We start from the raw sequence: 20,887 nt of genomic DNA on the forward strand, positions 1-20,887 counted from the left end.
GGCGGCAGCAAGCCCCTCAGGCGGGCCGGGCCGCCCCTCAGGCAGCGCAACGCGGCCGCGAGCGGCGGCGGCAGCAGCAGCAGCGGCGGCGGCGGCGGCGGCGGAAAACGTCCTCCCGCAGGTCCTCAGAGTGGCGAATTTATCCGTCCCCCCGCGCCGTTACAGGAGCGAGTTAAAAACCGGCGGCGGCGCGACGTTAAAGCCGGGCCGGGAGGCGCGGGCTGCAGCTGAGGATCAGCTGCTGAGGGGAGCGGGGAGGAGCCAGCGGGATCAGGAAGCGGCGGAGTGTCTAACACCTCACTGCCATGGCTGGCTAAAGAAAAATCATCATAACCATAACAAGGGGGGAAGCGGGGGAGGGGAGGCGGCGGCGGCGGGGGAAGGGGCGGCGGGGGAAGGAGCGGCGGGGAGCGGCGTAGGCGGCAGCATGAAGAGGAGAGGCGGCCGGGGGGGCAGCATGCGGTCGGTGGTGGGGTTCCTGTCCCAGCGGGGCTTGGAGGGGGACCCCCTGCTCACCCAGGACTTCCAGCGGAGACGCCTGCGGGGCTGCAGGAACCTCTACAAGAAGGACCTCCTGGGCCACTTCGGCTGTGTCAATGCCATTGAATTCTCCAACAATGGAGGCCAGTGGCTGGTCTCAGGTAAAGCGTAACGCTCCCCGTCCCTCGCCCCCTCCCGCCACCCCCTCCCCAGAAAGCTGCTTCCTCCTCCTCCTCCTCCTCGGCCGCCTCCCCCGCGGCCCGGGGGGAGGGGAGCCGCGGCGGCGCTCGGAGTCGTTTCTCAAACCCACCGGTGCCCGGGAATAATGTTTCCCAAGTAGGGATCTAAAATGGTTGACAGGTTTTAAATTCTACTATTATTGGGGGGGAGGGGGGAGCCCTGGACAAAGTTTTTACGAGAGTGTTTCCAGGGCGCCGGGGGTGGAAGCTGGGGGTGCCCCTTTATTTGATGGCTTGCGTGTTTTGCCCCTTAAAAGGGGATTTTATTATTTTGGGGGGGACGACGACGAAGGGGAAACAACCCCGCGGCGTGCATTGTGGGCGCCGGGTGACATTTGTCAGCGCCGTGGCCCGGGCCGGCTCAGCAGGGGATGGGCGGGGGTCAGCGGTCGCTGCCGGGGGGCGGGCGGCAGTCCCGCTCGGTGTCGGGCGGTGAACCGGATCGGTTTCTTTGAGGGACTGGTCACTTCGGGACCACCAGCCCCCCCAAACCCCAGTCTTATTTTGGGGGAGGGGAGTAGGGTTTTGCTTTGTTCCTCCCCTTCCTCCCCTCGCAGGGCGCGTTTGGGGAGGGGGGGGATCATCTTCGTGGGGATGTTTTTTGGGTTCAAGCCCCCCCCTGTTGCCTGGGCTGAGGAAGCCATGGGGGGGGATGCTGTCAGGTCGGAGGGAGGTGAGCGCTTGACATCAGCTGCGACACCGAGGACGGGGAAAGGCTCTGCACCCCCTTCCCCCCAGCCGGGGAGGGGCTGCGGGGCTCGGCGGCCGGCTGCCCGCCTCCCCCCCCCCCCCCCCCCCCCCAGCAGCGCTTGGCGCAGGTGCCTCTTCCTCCTTCCCCGCCTCCGGGCTTGGAGGGGCGGCGGGGGAAGGAGACAACTTCAGGCCGGGGCCTGGCCGGGCGCTGCTAGGCCGCGCTCTCCTCGGGCGGCTCTTAGCGACAGGCCGGGCAATCGAGGGCCTATCCCGCCCGCGGCGGGGCACGGCGCGGCGCCCCGAGGGCTCGGGCCTCGGGGGGCCGCGGCGCCCCGCTCCCGCCGAGCCGGGGGACCCCGCGCCCCGCTGCGAGGGGGCAGAGCCCTTCGGGGCGGCGGGGAGACGGCTGCCAGCCCGGGAGGGGCTGCCCCCGCCGCGCCCGCCCCGGGGGCGGACAGGCCGCGGAGCGCAGTGTCCATTGCAGGCCGCGGGCGGGGGGGCGTCGCGTCCCGGCCCTTGGGGGGGAAAGCGGGCCGGAGGCAGCGGCCCCCCTTCCCCTGCCCTCCGGCGGGCTGGGGCTGCCGACAGCTCCCTCCCCCGGGGCCGGGCTGCGGCGGGGAGGGCCCGTTCCCTGTCGTGCGGGGCAGCGGCCCCCGGGGAAATTGCAGAGCTCCTTGGCATCAGGCCGCGGCAGCTTTGTTAGTCTCCCCGCTTGCAAGAGGGTAATGGCCCAGTTACCAGCCAGGGCGTGGAGGAGGGGCGAGAGGGTCTCGGTTTTGCTTGGCCACCCTCTGGTGGGCTGTAAATTGAGACAGGGCCTACTGAGGAAGGCATTGGGGGTATGGCTGAGCGGGCTGCTTATTGCCTTGCCGTGGTGTCTGGGCAGAGGCGGCCTCTGTCACACAAAGGTATCAGTAGTAACTCCAGAAATAACGGGGATTCAATAAAAAGTTATTAACAGCTGTTCGGTTACCTTTAAGCAAGGGCAGAATAAAAACACCTTGTAAACATAGAGTGGAAGCTGGTACACTGAGACCTTCCTAAATTTAACTTTCTTACCTGAAGAAACTTAAAAGTGTAAGTCCAGTGATTTCCAGAATAAGTGCCCATAAAGGATCTTAGTGTTACTGTCAGGGATTCTCTTATCTATCTACACATGCAACTTTTGAGATACTCATCCATTTATCTTGCGGGGATATATATATATATATATTTGTACATGCACATATATAGGTATATACACGTGTGTGTTGGAAGGGAATGCTGATTCATCTATTCTAAATTTCCCAGATGTGCTAGAGTTGGCATGCTAGTTTGTACTGGTCCTTCTCCAGTAGTAAGTAGAGCTGTGTATTTCTACTTATAAAGTGCTACAGAGAGCTCAAGTGCATCTGTTGTTGCTTTTTTATTTTCCATAATAAGTGATGGAAACACCATCAGTATTTTCTGTTCTTCTTGCTTGAGAAAGCCTCAGGAGATGCTTCAGGTCTTGTCATATCATTGATGCACTTACCTATGTTGACATCCGTTCTTTAGGTGGAAGCATAAAAAGTTGAGGGCTAGAAGGGATTTTTAAGAATTAATTTTGTCCAAGCTGCCTGAGTCAAGGTAGGTGCAGTGAGAGAATGGAGACAGATTTCCCATCAAGTGGACATCTAAAGAAGCGTACGTAAAAGGAAGGCTTTCAAACGATGTCCAGTTTTCAATTTCCTAACTTCTCATAAAACTACAGAATGTTTAAAGGGGGTAAGCTTTTCCTCCATATGCAGGAGATAAATGGTACTAGAGTTCTACGCTCCTAAATTTCATGAAATGACTAGGAAGCAAGCGAGGAAAAAAAAAAAAAAGAAAAGGCAGGGGTGGGAAGAGGATGCTTAAGTTCCATGTGTTAGCAGTGCACAAATATGGGATAATTAAGAACAGACTACCTTAAATCTGACCTTGTACTGATGTCCTGAGAAAATGAAGAGCTCTAATTATGGTAACTGTTTTTAACAAAGTTTTACATTATCTGTGACCGTAAGATCTAGAATACTTTATGTGATATAGCAACAGCAGGCAGGTGCTTTGTTCTTCAGTCAAGAATAAGAAATTAAAAGGTGAAAGATTCATGGATAGTCTGTTAAATTTCATGCCATTATAAGCCCGGGCTTCATTAAAATTACACTCAAACCCCTCCTTTTTTTAAGGTCATACTTAATCTTGAAACTCTGAGAAATAGCAGAAGCAGAAAAAAACAGGAGGAGAGCTCAGATGAAAGATAAAGGAAGAGTATAAGCTGCCTCTAGTTTGAAGTTTTCTGAAGCTTCAGAAGTCTTCCAAATGCAGAGAAAGCCTTAGAATAGATGGCATGTGGGTCTCTCCTCCCTCAAAATAGTCAGCGTGCTGAGGTATGGATGAGATGTTAGATGCTTCCATCTGCACTTACAGCAGCTAAGAGAGTTGACGGGGATATTGGAGTGTGTGAAAAGGAAGAGTACAAGCAGTCTTTTCAGTTGTTCAGTCTTGGTTAATATGTATATTCTTAACCTAGAGGGGTCTGCTTCAGCTAATGGACTTGTTAACAACTTAGACCTTGTTTTAGAGCTGGTTTAAGTACAGCTTATACAGTGCATTCATAGTGGCTATACTGATGCCATTTAAATGCTAGCCTGCATCCAGATTTGTGCTGTATTGGCTGGAATGCTTTTCTTGGGTATGCGTCCCGCATTTTTTTTTTTTTTTTAATGTATCTCCCAGAAGCAAGTCTGTAAGGCTAATGATTACTGTTTCAGTAAACATTTCAAACTGCTTAAACAGGGTTTATATTACAGTTCCAGATATTTTTCCTGTTAGGATTTTGGAGAGCGCGTCAGTGTAGACAAGCCTCAGCAGGCCTTCTGAAAGCATGTTTGAAACTTTTTCGTATCTTAACTTCTTTAAATCTTGTATTGGAGATTACACATTTAATAGTAATTAATTTGGTTCCTAACCATGTTTTCAAGTAAAAAATTTGAGGTCAACAAGTTGGGTTGGGGGCCAGTCTTTAGGCTTTTGCTGTACCTGTGTGGAACTCAACAGTGTCACTTTAGAGAAGGGGGGGGGGGGGAGAGGGAGAGGGAGAGAGAGACACTAATGTTTTGGGGCAGGAGTGCTAGAAGAAGGGACAGGCATAAGGACAAGAATTAAAGAAAACTGAGAAATGAAAGGAGGAGGTGGATACTCAGGAGAACATGCAATGTGACAAGTAGAAAAGACCTATCTGTAGAATGACACAAGGGGAGAGGAAAGCTTAACCTATAAGAAATGTTTAAGTGGGCTGAAATTAGTTAAAACTAGCTGCTGGATGGAGTTGAAAGATTTTATTGGACAAAATGTGTCTTTGCAACATTTCATATACTAGGTGGTGATATTTTTCTCTTAACAGTTTGAGAAACACATGACTGTCCGTGCATGGAAATTATATTTACCATGCAATGATACGTAACTGACTTCTTCCCTCAGATATGCCAAGCATCTCCTTCTGCAATTTAGCTTATTAAAAATCATCTTTGCTTAGTCTGTGTAACAGGCTTTCTTTCTCCCATCCTCAAGTTTGGTGGATATGTTTTCCTGTTTGTTTATCTGACTGTCATTTTTCATGCCTGCTATCTTTTACAAACATGAGTATCTTTATCAGAACCTCCCAGGTTTTTTTTTCCCTACTTTAAACTGCACTTTCAAGATAACTTCTGGGAAGTACTGTAATCTGAGGCTTACTTAATCCATGCATATGTTCTTTTTCTCTTGGCTTCTTTTTCCCTCACCAGATAATGCAAAAATTAATAGCTCTTCTATGATTGTAAATCTGTAGGGATGCAAGAAAGTACTGGAAATTCATCTGTCATTTGGTTGCCATGTAAATCTGAAGGAGCATGAGCCTAAAACAGGGGAATGAGGTGACTTTAGCAAAGGTAGTGGAATATTACTTCTGAAGTAAGGGGATTGTGTATCAAGTATGTTCTAAAGAGTGGCAGTCTTGATCTTAGTCTTTTTGTATCAAGCAGAATTCTGTGTGAGGAGGGATCTTAGGTCCAGTTACTATGCGATGTTTTCATAAATGTTTGAGAAATTATAAAATTTAAAGATGATACCAGGAAAGGCAGCAATAATTTTAGAAGATAGGAGTTGAATTTAAAGTTAATTAATAGACATTACCTGGAAAAAAATGTCATGTGGTTTGACAGGGACAAATGCAAACTACAGCATGTAAATAGAAATGGTCAACTCTACAAATACGCTATGGAGACTAGACCATAGTCATGTAAAGAGGATCCAAATGTGATAGTAGATCACAACATAAATATCAGACATGATAAAGCATGTGAAGTAATCCTGCTTTATTTGGTGCTGTTGGGGCCTCAGATGGAGCCCTGTGCTCAATTTTGGGCACTGTACTTTGAGAAAGGTACAGCCAAACTAGAGAAAGTTTAGAAGAGGGTATGAAGAATGATCAGAGGTCTAGAAAAATGAAAGACTGAAAGAAAGGGGTCCACTTGGTCTACAGAAAGAAAAGCTGAGTAGAGATGCAAATCTTAAGATGCATAAAAGTGTTTTTAATTATGTATTGGGTCTGGCTGAGATGGAGTTAATACCCCCCATAGCAGCCCTCATAGCACTGTGCTCTGCATCAGTAGCTAGAAAGGTGTTGATAACACACCAGTGTTTTGGCTACTGCTGAGCAGTGCTGGCACAGCATCAAGACTGTCTCTCCAACATTTTGCCCCCCCCTCAATGGCAGGCTGGGGCAGGGCGAGATCTCGGGAGGGGACATAACCAGGACAGCTGACCTAAACTAACCAAACAGATATTCCATACCATATGACGTCAGCTCAGATATAAAAAGCTAAGTAAAGGGAGACGGAAGGGGGACATTTTTGTCTTCCGGAGCAACCACTACACGTTCTGAAGCCCTGCTTCCCAGGAAGTGGCTAGACATCGCCTGCTGATGGGAAGTAGAGAATAATATCATTTGTTTTTCTTTGCTTTCGCGCACGACCTTGGCTTTCACTTTATTAAACTGTCCTTATCTTGACCCACGAGCCTTTTGTTATATTTTCTCCCCCCTGTCCAGCTGAGAAGGGGGAGTGATAGAGCGGCTTTGGTGGGCACCTGGCATCCAGCCAGGGTCAACCCACTACAAATTATTATTACATAAAGTTGTAAACTCTTCTTTGTCCACTGCAAATAGGACAAAGAAATGGTCTTAAATTATAGGAAGAAAGATTTTAGGATGCTGTTTGATCTTATACTTCCACTTCATCCTGTAGTTCATTCACTTATTTTTCCTCTCTGTTGTTTGTAATGTGGCATTTTTAAAGGTTAAAGCTGGTATGATGGAAGCATCTGAACAGGGGGAAGGAATAGGGAGGGAGAGGTTGTTTGTCCAGCAGTTGATTTTCTGTCAGGTCACCTTCTTTAACCTACTCGTCCTCTGGCTGCATCACCACTGAATTCAATGGGAGGGAAAATAGCAGGAGCACATGGCAAGGGGGAGTGGGATTATATGTAATGTCAAACTGCACCCTTGGGCTAGATATTAGGATAATCTGCCTAGTGGCAAGGATAATGAAGCACTGAAATAGGCTGCCTAAGGAGGGTGTGAAATCTACTTGGGTGGGTTTTTTAAGAACAAACTAGACATACATCTACTGGGAATAATTCTGACACAGTCTGGCCTTTTGCCCATGGCCAGGGGTCAACTAAGTGATCAACTTCCTGAAATACCATCCGATCAGACTTTCTGTGATTCATGCAACTTCTTGAGTAGAAACAAGCAATAAGATTAATCTTTTAAGTTATGATTTAGAAGTCTTGCCCATTTGCCATGTAGGTTCTTCAGTGACTGGACCTGGTATATGGGAGACAAAGAGGAGTAGCGGTCTTGAGCTTTGTCCACAATCAGCAAGGTTGATGCACTTTAAAACTGCAGTTTTTAAGTCCTAACTTGTGTGATTTTTTAAGTGCTTCTGTTAGCACACAAGAACTCAAGCGTGTTTCATGAGCTACGCAGATACTGTTTAGACTAGATTTGCTTTTGGCAAGGGTATCTTCTGGCCCACTTTGAACCATTTTAGGACTAATAAGAACAGCCCTGGACTACAGTTAGACCACTGTTACTGTGAGGTGGACTTTTATGCCAAATTTAATTGTGTATAAATTTAGTGATTACCTGTTTAGAAGATAACCAGATCAGGAAACTTTTTTGGGAAGAACTAGTCCAAAAGCAGGGTGAAACTAGAATGCTTTGGTTTAGGAACGGTGGAGGCAGTGAACTGTTGTGCTGAAATATATGCCATGCTGAGTCATTTGGGACCTGTTCAGTTATCTAGAATAGGCATATTCTACCTATAGTGTTTGTGCTACTTAAAAAATGCCCCCAAACCACCCCCCCCCAATCCAAAGCCAAAACCCAAAAGAAATAACTTGAGGGGGGAACCCTTTTTGTTTGTTTGTTTTTTCCCCCAAATCTTGGGGTATACAGCATGCACAAACCATTCTGAAGCAGGCAAACTGTGAAGAAGAGAAGGCATTTTTAATTCTTCAGGGAGGTCCACTTCGGGTCCACAGGAGCTAGAAGATTGTCAAGGGTGAACACAAAGTGTTTGTCTAGTTAAGAATCTATTTCAGGATAACTATCCCAAGATCTGAAATGCAAGCTTTCTTTTTAGGTATGTTCTGTTATGTATCTTCTGGGTGGAATTCCTTAATCTTGCCTGTGTCTCATCAACATTAGTCAGAAGGCCCAAAGCATTAACAAGGTCTTCCAGTGACTTGGGGCAGGGAAGAAAGGTCTGTTTGTGTATTTTTCTTTCATGTGTGCTTGTAAAAAAAAAAAATTGGAATACTGCTCTTCTCTACATCAAGAGTAATATGGGAAGGTGATAAAATTTCCAGTCTCTCTGACCACAAATAATTCTTTGGCCTGACTTCTCTTCCTGCTGCACTTTGGTTTTGAATGTGGAAGCAGGTTTGACCCATAATGAACACTAAAGTACCTGACTAATTAAATCTTTCGAAATGTGGTTCCTTTTTGAAAAGTAACTATAGAATGGCATTGTATGATTCTTAGCTGGGTCACACAAACTTTTACTTTTCAAATTGTCAGTCATGCAGTCCTAAACAGAATCAGCAAAATAAGATGGAAGTTAAGCTATTTCCACCTTGAATATGTCAAGCTTGCTGCTTCTGACACCATGAGCTGAAAAATTACAAATTCAGCACTTTGTGTGGGGCTTCAGTTTCTAGAAAATCTACATGTGGAGCCTTGGTGGCTAAGGTATTTTCATATGAGGCCATATATCCAGGTTTTGCAGGTGTGTAGTAAACCTGTTGCTGTTGATATATGCTCTGTATCATGTCAAGAACATACCCTTGCCATACACACAGTTACTCTCTTTGGAGAGCATTGCAGAGTTATCAGAAGTTTGTGCAGTGGGTCCAGTGCTTTTTGAAAAGCGTTGAGTGGCTTCTGCTTCACATGTTGTAGAATTGGTGTACGTGCACAATAAATCCACCATAAATTGAAAGCATTTTAATTAATCTGCATTCACTGATCAACTGTACAAAATGAATGCTATAGGCCTGGAGTTTCCTATAATTCTCAGACTTGTAACTTATGTTGCATGATGTGCATGCACTTTGTGTCTGACAAATCGTGCTTCTTTTCTACACAGTGTAAAAGCTCTATATATTACATTTTCTTTCCTGTCTCCCTGTATACCTGTCCATACATGTGTGCCTCCGTCCTTTCTTCCCTCTTATTCTAAAAGTCAAGTTTTGGTAGTGGAGATTGCATTTGCTGGTTCGCACCTCTCCTGGTTTCAGTCATGTAAGAGTTGACTTTTCTTGGGTATATTTGCCTGTGACTTAATACTTCTTTTTCTTTTGTATGAGAATGTAGAGACTGGTAAAGTGTCTTTCTGCCACAAATCCTCTGTGACTGGACACATTGGTAAGGCTTTTTCTTTCTGGTGGAACTGGCCTTAAGTCAGAAGTATTTCTGGAATAGTTGAATTGGAGTTAGAAGGGAGCACTCTTCCAGTCCAGTTAACATTATCATTTTATTAAACTTTTCTGTCTCAGTGGGGTATGAGAGGAATAAAACTGAGGCATGAAACGTGTGTAGAAGTTCTCAAAGACAAGTATGTGCAAGACAATACATAGATGGAGAAGGGACAGGGTTGCATGAGTGTGGGGAGCATTTAAAAGCTCCTAAACTGTGGAACATGTGCCACCACAAAGGCAAACAGAGTTCTCAGGCTGCTGTAGTGTTGGGCCTCAATAGTGAGGCCCTTTGTACCAAAGTCTCATGGAGATCTAGGTGTCTGGGAAGAGAGAGACATTTGGGTTCAGTAGGAAGAGTTGTTTCTAAGCTGGAGGCAGAGGAAGCAGGCACTAAGGTGTAGAAACTTGTGAAAAAGAAGGTAGTGGCAACTTTAACACTGTCAAAGACTTTTCTGCACAGGCTGCAATTTATCCTATTCCTACCATACTGTATGTGTGCTGGAAACCACAGTAACGTTTGTTGTCTTTGGATATCTTCATTGTTTTTGTTCGTATCTGGACTAAGTGGGTAATGGAAATGAGCATGAGTGCTGTTAAAGTGAGACACCTAGATGGCTGTGCCATCAGGTAGGAGGATGTGTAGACTTACTGCAGTGGTTTTGCAAATTGGTTTGCTATGGTAACAATTAGCAACAGTATGTTATTATATTTTGCCCTGAAATGTCTTTTACGGAAGTCTTGAAAGACAGTAAATGTAGTCTGACAGAAGCAATATTGGTGTTAACCAGCCTCAAATGTTGCTTAAATTGTTTGCCAGCTAGTGATAACGTTAAGACCTGGCTATTGGCAGCTTTGGAAAGTAACCACTTTAAATGTGATAATCACTTCAATTTTAGTGTGACTAACGTGGTCATATGTTTCAGCAGTCATGTATTTCTGTGTATCATTATTACTAGCTCATGTGCAATCACTAGGGTGCAAATACAACTTTCTCCTATTTCTGGACAGAAAGGAATCTAAGCTCCCATTAGTTTAGTTGACCATGAATTATTGTGAGTTTTTCCGGACCCATCACATTTGACTCTTATTCCCAGTAGTTATCAAATGCATCACGAATCTTTTTATCATGTGTACTTGTTTGCTCTGTAAAGTACAAAATCAGGAGGAGGAATACACAGTTATTCATGGAGCATGGGTAAGCATAACATGCAGCTGTACTGTCTATCAAAGTGATTGTTGTAAAATCTGTTAGGAGACTTAAAGGCTGAGAGACTGTTAAAGGATGTTTGACATAACTCAGTTCCATGGGAAAACTTCTTAATAGCATCGTATGATGTAAAAAGTTTTAAGAAATCTGATTAACAGTAGTCATGAATTCTGTTTATGCATTTACCTCTTCTTGAAGTAAACTGCAGACGAATTAATTTCAGTTTCCTTTTGTCTCTGTTTCATGCCTTTTTCCTTTTGGATAGCAGCTCAGAAGGAGCCGAGTTTATGCTTTTGATTGTGCAAAGAAGCACTAAAATGTTTTAACTGAATTCAGCATGTTTCTAGTGGCACTTTTGACTTGTGATGCCATTCTCTTTCATTTGTTATTAAAGACAGATACCAAAAATATTTTGAGTCTGACTTCAAGAAGCTTTATTCAGATTTTTACAGGCATTCAAAATTGATATTGAGAGTAATGTCAAATACAATAGTATCTTGAATTTTTTTCTCTTCATAATAAACAATAGTTTAATGCAATTGAAGCATGAACAGAGTCTAATATTTGTTATATCTGTGTGTTTACCAGACAGAGAATGAGGCACTTAAATATATTTGTGCATAGAGCTCTGAACTGAGAACTGCACCTAGGCAAGCAATTAGAAGCACAGCAAGCTGTAAAGCAAGAGAGTTGAACTTCTTTTTCCCAGTTATTCTCTTTCTCAGGAGTTCACCTTACAAATGTCTGTCTTAACCTTTACAGATCTCGAAGCATGACATAATTGTGCATACTGAAGACTTCTGAATGCTTCAGTAAAATGTTTTTATGGCCGCATGTCAGTCCTGTAGCCAACCTATGCTATGAAGGCTTTGCAAAGACTGCTAGAGGAGATACAGTTGTCAGTGAAAGGGAGGAAAAAAGCTCCCGTTTTGTGCATAACATAAGTGATGCTGGCGACAAGGAGTTGCTGTAGAAGCATTTTGCCAACATGCTTATGTTAATTTGGCATGTAAGTCTTCTACAGCTTGCCACAGAATTTTACATACCAGTAAGATTCTGAGTCTCCAGGTTGCTTTAGGTTGTCACTGTGTTGGCAGAACAGCAGCTGTTTAATTCAAACTTTTCCTGCTGATTCCTCTGTTTTCGTTAATACTAATTAAATGCCTGACTGCATGGCATTTTAATGTAAATGCGTGTCTATATATCCAAACCCTTGTGAGGTATAATTTTTTTAATGCTAATTAGGATTTCGGCAAAGCCTTTTATGAATAACTGTAGAGTTAAATAACTTGTCTGTCATCAATTTACACATGGTTAATGGTTGGACTCGATGATCTTGAAGGTCTTTTCCAACCAAAATGATTCTATGATTCTATGGCTCAAGCAGTAATGCACATTTCCTTTCTGTCTTTTAGGAGGGGATGACCGCCGGGTCTTACTTTGGCATATGGAAGAAGCCATCCACTCAAGAGTCAAACCAGTTCAGCTGAAAGGGGAGCATCACTCTAATATCTTCTGCCTAGCTTTCAACAGTGGCAATACGAAAGTGTTCTCTGGAGGTAAGGAAGGAAGAGCACCCTGATTTCACAGGGGTTTGCACTGTGAATGCCTTAGAGTAGAAGCCATGAGCAAGATCCTGCCACACATGAAAGGTCTTTTCCCTGTCCCTTAAGGATCTGGAAGGTGTCCTTAATCAGCAGCCGAAGGTTCTTTGGGAACAGGGAAATCTTCAGGTAGCACAACATTTTCAATTTTGTCATGCTTTTCCTTTCCCAAACCCTGGTGTAAGCGCGTCATGTCTTGAGCTGTCAGGAGAATCCTGGGTCCAATCTGCCCCCACCTGGGCCACAGACTGTGGAACATGGTCTGTGTTATTCCCTCTTAGCTGTACTGAGAGCAAACCCTGCATCCTCTTTGGCACTCAAGCCTGATGCTTGAAAATCTGTGCTGCTCCTAGGTGATTTTAATGCACCCTTAGATGGCTAATGAAGGGCTATTGCCATCTATTGGTGGATCACTTTGTCTCGGACCTCATTCCTCACTAGATAAGTGTCTTCCTTTTAGAACTGTTGGCAGTTGGGCTCTAATTGGCCTTCATATTCTTCATCTTTTTTAATATGAATCCACTTTTTAACAGAAAGTTTAATTCAGTCTGAAAACTAACATAAGGAGAGTGGACATGTACTTGTTCTGGGGTAATAATCCCTAGAATTTAGGTTCATTTCACCACTTGATTTTTTTGAAATATTGAGGTAGGGAGGAAAATTGAATTGAGAAGAAAAAGGCGCAAGACTGTCAAAATGCAGTCAGTGTCATTTTCTGCTGTACTTCATTTCCTCTATCTGACATGATAATAGAATGGACAGGAATTTGTATCTTTCATCAGTATGTCTGTTAACATACAGCTAGACTTATTTTAGGATATTATGAGACTACTTTGTCAGATCCCTTCATTACCTTTTTGAACCAAGATTTGTGAACAGCAAATCAGTGCTATAAATTGATTCTAAGCGCATGTGAATGGTGGAAGCTTCCCATCCTTCAACACTGTTAAAACTATAACATCCCTTAGAAAAAAAAAAAGGCATGACAAAGCTTAAGATGGTGTCAAATTTTAAGGCTGAAATGATTCAGATATACTTCTCAAGTGGAGAAAACCCCAAAAATGTCAAATAGTGATGCCTATCTTCTGATTTTGGGGACTGCTGTTTGTTTTATGAGAAAGACAGCAGTCTACACTGTCTTCAAGTAAATGTATCTGCATGAGTGATTCCAATGACATTTGGGCTGGAGTCTGTTTTACTTTAGTTTGAATTCAGACAAATGGAACCTTATATGAATATTCAAGGAATGAACTGTGCCAAATCTTGCTGGACCAGCTGTAATGGTATTTTCTCATTTCCAACTCAACCCTTTGTCCATTGGGGCCTGCTGTCAGAGGCTACTGTTTTCACAGGAGGGCAGCAGAGTAGTTTGACTGTACCTTGCCACTGCAGTTAACACCTTGAGTTGAAGACGTACATCACTGATTATGGTGGATTTTTGCTAAGATGCCAGGTTAGATGAGCTGTGACAGCTGACGCACAGCCAAACTGGCCGTTCTCATCTCTTTTTCCTCCTCCAGTTTGCATAAACACACTGTGCCTCTGCCAGAAATTATTTCCATTGGAGGAGTCAGGAACTCTTTCAGCTGCTCCACCAAGATTCACAGAGCTCATCTGCAAGGGCTGTGAGTCTGACTCTTGGATCCCTTGTAAAGAGTCATTTTGCTGTATGGCCTAGATGTACCATCTGTTTTATCTGTATCGGTAAAATGGGGCTAACTATATTTATTCACTCAACAATGTTCTGGGAGATTCTTAAAAGGTCTGAAAGAATTGTGGGTCCTAAGATCTATTGGTCGTCACCCTCCCCAGTATGGAGGGGTTGGAGTTGTATTCAAATCATGGAAGTTGAAATACTTCAAAAAAACCCCTAAAAATTAGAGTATGGAAACAAGCACAAGGTGCACAGGACTCAATTCATTCTTTAAATAAAGCTGCCAATGACTCATGACTTAGGATCTGACGACCTTTCCCTAAAGCAGCTCTTGATAGCAGAAGAGAAAGGATTTTCCACTTCAGTACAAATTGGATTGCATCCAAGGAATTTCAAAGCTCTTTGCTTTGAAGGAGTGCATGTGTAGCAAGCACCACATGTAGCCATTGCAAAAATGGAAGGCAGGAACTGAGTGGACAGTGTTTCGCATGTAATCTCTGGAGAAAAAAAACTGTCTCAAGATAGCAAAGAAGTTCCCATCCCTGAAGAATACTGTCGTCCTTCCTTGTCCACATGCACTGAGAGTAGAGCAGCATTTGAAATGAAAGATCCCCTCTTAGTAAACTGCACGGACTGTTTTTTTGCATTTAGTGTTAGGTATATGAAAAGCTGAAATAAACCTACAGGAAACTGAATTTGTTTCTGTAGGGCCTGATGTGACAGATATGGGGCTTAGGCCACCTTAACTGTGCTCCTCTGTATGTGCTCTGCAGTATTTCATCCTCACAGGTGTAATTGAAGGGAATGGCAGATACTTCTTGTCTTTCTGATCATTGTAACTGCAGTTATCAAAACAAGAGAGATTATAAATGGGAGGGTTGCATATACAATTACAACCGAGTTATTCTCAATGAAGAATGAACACTCCTGCGTTAAATAAAACACTAAGTGGGAACCCTACTGGGCTGAACAGCAGTGACATTTTGTGCAGGGATGAATCCTTACCAGAAGCAACCAAGCAGTTTGTGGTTAGATTTTTATCACCACCTTCTCCTCCCACACACAAAACAAGAGAGAAGCAGTGGTTATTCCACACACCCCCTCCTTTCATTCTTTCTTTCCCGGTTTGGAGCTTGTGATGGAAGGGAATGTTGATCCCATGATGACTAGAGGCCTGAAGCCAGGCATCTAGAATGATTCTCATGTTCATACTGTATGGAGAGTGAGGCGCAGGAGTGTCTGCTGGAGGAAATTTTGTCACCGGGGAAACTAGGCTACATTATTCACTGGTGAAATACATAGGCATTAGAATAGTTTTACTAGGTATAAACCTTGCCTGTAATGTATAATGGGCAGTTTCCATTGCAGTTAATGATCAAAGGACACTTACACATAAGTGACTTGTTTATTGTACCACGGAAAAGATGAGCTACTGCAGTAATCTAAGGCTGGCCCGATTTAACTAGGTGCCTGTGCAAAGAGCAAGTGGATGTAGAAAAATCTCACACCTCATTAGTCAAAGAGAAACTTTCTCATATTTCTTCTGTTGGGACAGAATACAAATTGAAATGTGTATGGGATAAATGAAAACTGAATCAGCCAAACACTTAAGAATCATAACATGAAATCTTGCTCTTTCTGAACCTCTGGCTTTGGTGTACGTTTAGGAAAGCTTCACAACTTGATATTGCAACTCCAAAGTCATACTGAGCATAAAAATGTGACACTGGGCTTTCTGTTTTTTTCTTCTGAATTAAGTATAAATGTGTGTCTCCCTAAATATTTCTAAAGAGGAGTTGCCAAATTAGATGAATTAATATTCAGCGCAAAGACTAAAAAAAAAATACTCTGTTGCTATAGCTTGACAAACACTGCATGAGCCAGTGGAATTACTTTGTAGCTGTGACCCTCTTAGTCTGCATGCATGTGGTTAGTTTCCATTGTATTCAATGGATGTGATCAAAGACAAGTGACATGATTGTCTGGTTACTTGGTTTGTTTTTTGTTAATGCAAAAGAAATGACACTGGATGTCATGTTTGTGCCTTCTCAACGGTTGCAAACCCCTGAACGCTGACAGCGTGAACTGGCGGCATTTGAGCTGGGAGCCCACTGCATTTTGCTTATGACATCTCTTTTCACCTTCCATTGTCTTTTTATGCAGGAAGAAAGGTGTATTCACATGAGAGTTAAAGGTGTTCTGCTGCTTCATACAGTAGTCTTCTCTTTACTGCAAATGTCCCAAAACTCAAGCTGAAACTGAACAAAGAATGATCAGTAACGCGGTTAAGTAGAGTTACTTGTTGAGCAGTAGCAGATGGAATGGATTGGTGCATTTGATCATGTCTGGAAATGTCACATGGAGCCTTTCACATAACTGAGCAGAGGGCTGACCACTTGGCAACTGAACTGGTCTTCTCTGTGCTTCAGTTTTGTTTTTGAAATAGAAAATTAAAAAAAAAACATTTATTGTTTTCTATTTTTTTCACTCTAATGCTTTTAACCACTGGAACATGATGTTAAGTGTTTATATTTCTCTTTATAGGCAATGATGAGCAAGTTATACTCCATGATGTTGAAAGGTAAATAACACAGTTTGTGTTTCCACTGCTTCAAGAGCTCCCTTAATGTCAACTCACTGGAGGCACTTTCTGTTTTAAATGAATGGTCTGGGAGAAGATCACAGTGTTTTAATCCTGAAACATGCTTTTTACTTATCTGAATTCATATCTGGAATGAAGTATTTCCCATCACCCCATTTTTTTGCAGCACTTGGGTTCTGCATAGTTTTAACCTTCAGAAAGACAATGATTATTAAATACATATGCTTTGCAGCAGGCAGTTTAGTAGGTTCTGAGTGGATTCAGAGCCAGATTATTCTGGCACATGTACAAGTATTGTGACACATACAGGCTTTTTGTTTTGTTTTTCAAAACACTCACCTGACTTGTATTTAAGATAGCTAGTGCTTGGCCTACCTACTTACCTTTTAAAACTTTGGGTCCAGGTGCTTGATTCTCCACACTAACGTGAAGCATATTTATTTTGATACTTACTTTCTACCAAAACTGCAAAGCAGTTGGGAATTAGGTTTTGTTGTGCTACATCAAGATTAGGCTGTTAGTCAAAGTATAATTAATACAGTAGTAATGTATTAGATTGGAGTTCTCTAGATATCATGTCTTTTGAGCTTACTGCTTTTGAAGTAGAAAAACTATAAAGTTAAAATTTTGGTCTGTACTAATAACTTCTACAGATTTAAGCAATGACCATTTAAATAACATGAACTCAAGAAAATCAAGTGTAAAGAAAAAGCAGGAAGAGATATATGTAAGAACAGAGAAATATAAAACCTTAAATCTTTTTGAGTTGCCTGAATCCTGGTTAACACAGTTTGGACATACTTCTTGCTAGGTTTGTCCAAAGCCTTTTGCATTGAACTGATCAGTGTACATCTGCCTTCCATCATACCTTATATCTACTTCTTGTATAAATCTTACATGAGAGCGGGGCAAAAGTAACTTTGTCTTACTCTTCTAGTTCTTTTTTTTGGAGGGGGCTGGGTTTTGTGCCCCCCCCCCCTTTTTTTTTTTTTTTCATTTGGGGGTTTCTGTTTGGTTTTGGGAGGGTTTTTTGTTTGGTGTTTTGGTCTTGTTGTTGTTTTAATTAAATGTGGAAATGTCAAAATTTTAGATGCTGGTGTTTATCGTGTTCTGACTTTTCAAGCTCCTACAAGATCTTTGTCCTTGACAATTTTCTGTATAACACATTTTTTCCTGCTGTGTTTTGCTTAGATGTTTTAGCAAGTCTTTTTCATATGTATGTATTTTTAATATGCTTTTGTTATCAGGGGTTTTTTAGGTATGCTACGTCCAGTTGTAATGCACACAGAATTGATTCCTGTAAGGCTATTTGTGTGATCTTCTGAAAGAAACCTTAATAGTCTGACACACTGAATTCTGATTGATTTCTATAGACAGTTACTCTGTCTTCTTGAATGATAACACTTGGTCTATCAACTGCTTTTTCATACTTTTAAATGTTTTTTTTTTCTGTTACTACTTTTTTTTGGCCTTTCTGTTAATGGTCCATGAGACCGAATTAGTAGATCTGTCACTAAGAACATCAATTGCCATGAGAGCAAAACACTGATTTTACGTGGGATCTCTCTGGTGGAGTTTCCATGAGGTATAGGGATTGTATACAAAGTGTATTCTCGAAAGAAATAAAGGGATTTTGCCAAAGAAATAAAACCCCAGAATTTTTTCTGTCATAGTGTTTTAGCTTTTGGCCTCTCCATGCCACTATTTCCTCCTTTTTAAATGATCTAAAAAGTTGGGAAAATAACGGAGAATGGGCTTTTTTTATAGCTGTGGAATGGCCGAAATCTAGGTACTTTCAGGGGACTTATTTTTATTTTGTTCTTTTTTGCTGCTTTTTCTGCATGGAAAAAGCATAGGTCTGGTCTATCCTGGAGAACCAAGAAAACTTACTAAAAAAGCCAGCTGGAAAGTTGCTCTTTTGTGAGCTTCAACTGAACTTTTGGACTATACGGAAGCTTGTATTAAAGAATGAATTTCTGTCTTTTTTTCCTTTTTACATTAAGTAGTAAAAATTTAGTCCTCAGGTCCCAAGACCTCTTTCCCTTTCCCATTACCTCCTCCCAAGCTTAATCTAATACAACATGATTTCCATAGCATTTTGCAGTATCTGAAGTTTTTAATGTGTGGGTTTTGGTCTGAGGGGTTTTTTTTTCCATCATAGCATGACATCTTGGTCACTCTACATGGACTTTTGGGGGTTTTTTTCCTCTAATTAAACACAAGGGTCTTCTTATGTAATTACATAAACCTTGTCAAGTATTACTAGGTAGATAAAGCGGTAAATACTTTGCTTTTTAAAACAACAGCAAAAGAAGGAGAAATGATAATATTGTGTGTGTCTCTTCCAGCACTGAGACCTTGGATGTATTTGCCCATGAAGATGCAGTGTACGGCCTTTCAGTGAGCCCAGTAAATGACAACATCTTTGCCAGTTCATCAGATGATGGCCGGGTTCTTATTTGGGACATCCGAGAGTCTTCCCATGGAGGTGAGATCTGTAATGGGAAAGATTATTGATTTAGGAAGAATTTGGGCAAAGCAGGGAAGGGAAAAGTTATGTTTATCTGGGACAATCAAGATAGGGAGTGTTGGAGAAGGGTGAAAGTGAGGCATAATTCTTGTGACCAGTGACAGACAAGCCCTGGTCATTACAGTTCAGTGTTACTGTCTTAAATGACTTCATAAAGTACCAGCATATAGTGCAGCATAGCATAGAATTTGGTATGAATAGGTTTTAACTTGAGCAAAGAAGCAGTGGAGGACATGTTTCCTCAATAAAAATGTCTTGCTAAACTTGAAATCAATTAGGAATGTGGATTTTTTTGTTTTTGTTTTTGTCTATAGCCTGGGATAAAAAAAATTTGGATGTTTAGAAAGCTGTTACTTAGATTTGAATAATTTTCCAAAGCTGTTTATATACTTCCATGTGACACTGAGAATTGTTCTTATGCATAATGTTTCCTGGTTGTATGGAAACTTAGAGCCCTTATGTGATAACAGTGAAGTTGAATTATTACTTCAATCTTTGTTTTCTAAACCAGAACTGAATACTGTTGATTTATGTAACAAACCTGCGGCTTCTCAAAACACTGCAATCTCTGTTTTTACAGCTGCAGTTTTAAGGCTGAAGAATCTCAGTTTAGAACTGTAGTTACATAAATTTGGAGAGGAATACTTTAGTAATTGAATTTCAGTGTATGAATACTTAAGTTATACTCAGTAAATGAAGCTGTGAGTTTACGCCATCCTAGAGGACACAAAGCTGAGAATTTAAAACTGAGCAATCTGCAGGAGTACAGAATCTGGTTCCCTTCCTTCATAGCTAAAATAAACTTTCATCTTTTTTTGTAAGCTGATTAAATGCGATTGCCTCAACTCACAGTTTCTACTGGTCTTACAGGAAAGTGGTTTATGGCAATGAAATCTAGATTATGTATTTTGTGGCAATTTGTACACATTTGTTGTTGGGTCAAAGTTGCTGTTTAACTGAATTAGCTTTTTCCATACCTAGTGAATTTGATAACTTTTCTAGACTGTGATTCTGTCCCATTTTGACTAGGAAATGAAAGCTGAAACAGGACATACTTCATAGTCTCATAGGAGTCTTTTAGAGCCACTGTTGTTACAAGAGCTTTATTGAACATGAACCAGAATTAGGTCTTTCTTGATAAGCCCAACCAGAATACTCAGAGTAGATAGCTTATTGATGCCCTCCCTACCCCAGGCATACTGCCTTTGTTTAAATAAAAAATATACTAGCACTGCATTCAGTTTTCAGTAGTCTGATTCTTACTGTGAATTCTGGTTCTCTTGTGCAATTGGGATACCCCTTATCTCTTTTCCATCTGGTAATTTTATTAAAAAATTCTGAACAATAATGCACACAGTATATGTATATAATAGACTTTAATAAAAATATCTATAATGTCTCTTCTTTGTCTTGGAGGAACTCATTGATAACCTCCCTTTTGCTCAGAAGTCCCTTACTAGCACAGTGAACTGTTGTCTTCCCTTCAGCCAGTTTCTTAACCCATGCAACTCCCTTTGCTAATCCCAACTGCCTATAGTTAGCTATAGCTTGATACTATACCACATGTGAATTTAGTCCTCATGAGATCTACCACTTTCCCCTGTATAAAAGGTCAGTTACTTTATCAAAGAAAGAGATCAAATTAGTCTGATGTGACTAATTTACCTTTGGTAAACCCAAGTGTCACTTCATCCCTATTTTTCTGTTTTCATAATATCCAAGTGATGAGACCAGACACTGAATAAAGCTTCCAAATTAGAAATGGTGAAATGCTCTTTTATTGCCTTCTCCTGAACTCTACACCATAGAGATCTGTCTCTGTTAGGAGAACTACCTGTTGCTGACAGTGGATG

At 42.2% G+C, this 20,887-nt stretch overlaps 1 protein-coding gene across 4 annotated transcripts in view; it reads left to right on the forward strand.

Annotated features, from left to right (window-relative positions):
- The first annotated feature begins 380 nt into the window (after positions 1 to 380).
- Positions 381 to 20,887, forward strand: part of DCAF5 (DDB1 and CUL4 associated factor 5) — a 78,182-nt gene continuing 57,675 nt past the window's right edge. The window contains exons 1-4 of one of the 4 annotated variants that reach the window (XM_052782361.1): positions 381 to 641; positions 12,060 to 12,203; positions 16,447 to 16,483; positions 18,853 to 18,992. In XM_052782361.1, the coding sequence (XP_052638321.1) occupies positions 428 to 641; positions 12,060 to 12,203; positions 16,447 to 16,483; positions 18,853 to 18,992 (535 nt within the window). In that variant the 5' untranslated portion in view covers positions 381 to 427. Of the gene's footprint in view, positions 642 to 731; positions 817 to 3,448; positions 3,803 to 8,737; positions 10,633 to 12,059; positions 12,204 to 16,446; positions 16,484 to 18,852; positions 18,993 to 20,887 lie in introns of those variants that run through there. The other 3 variants (XM_052782363.1, XM_052782364.1, XM_052782362.1) reach the window with 3 other exon arrangements.

Source organism: Harpia harpyja, chromosome 3, assembly GCF_026419915.1.
Source record: "Harpia harpyja isolate bHarHar1 chromosome 3, bHarHar1 primary haplotype, whole genome shotgun sequence".
NCBI classification, from domain to species: domain Eukaryota; kingdom Metazoa; phylum Chordata; class Aves; order Accipitriformes; family Accipitridae; genus Harpia; species Harpia harpyja.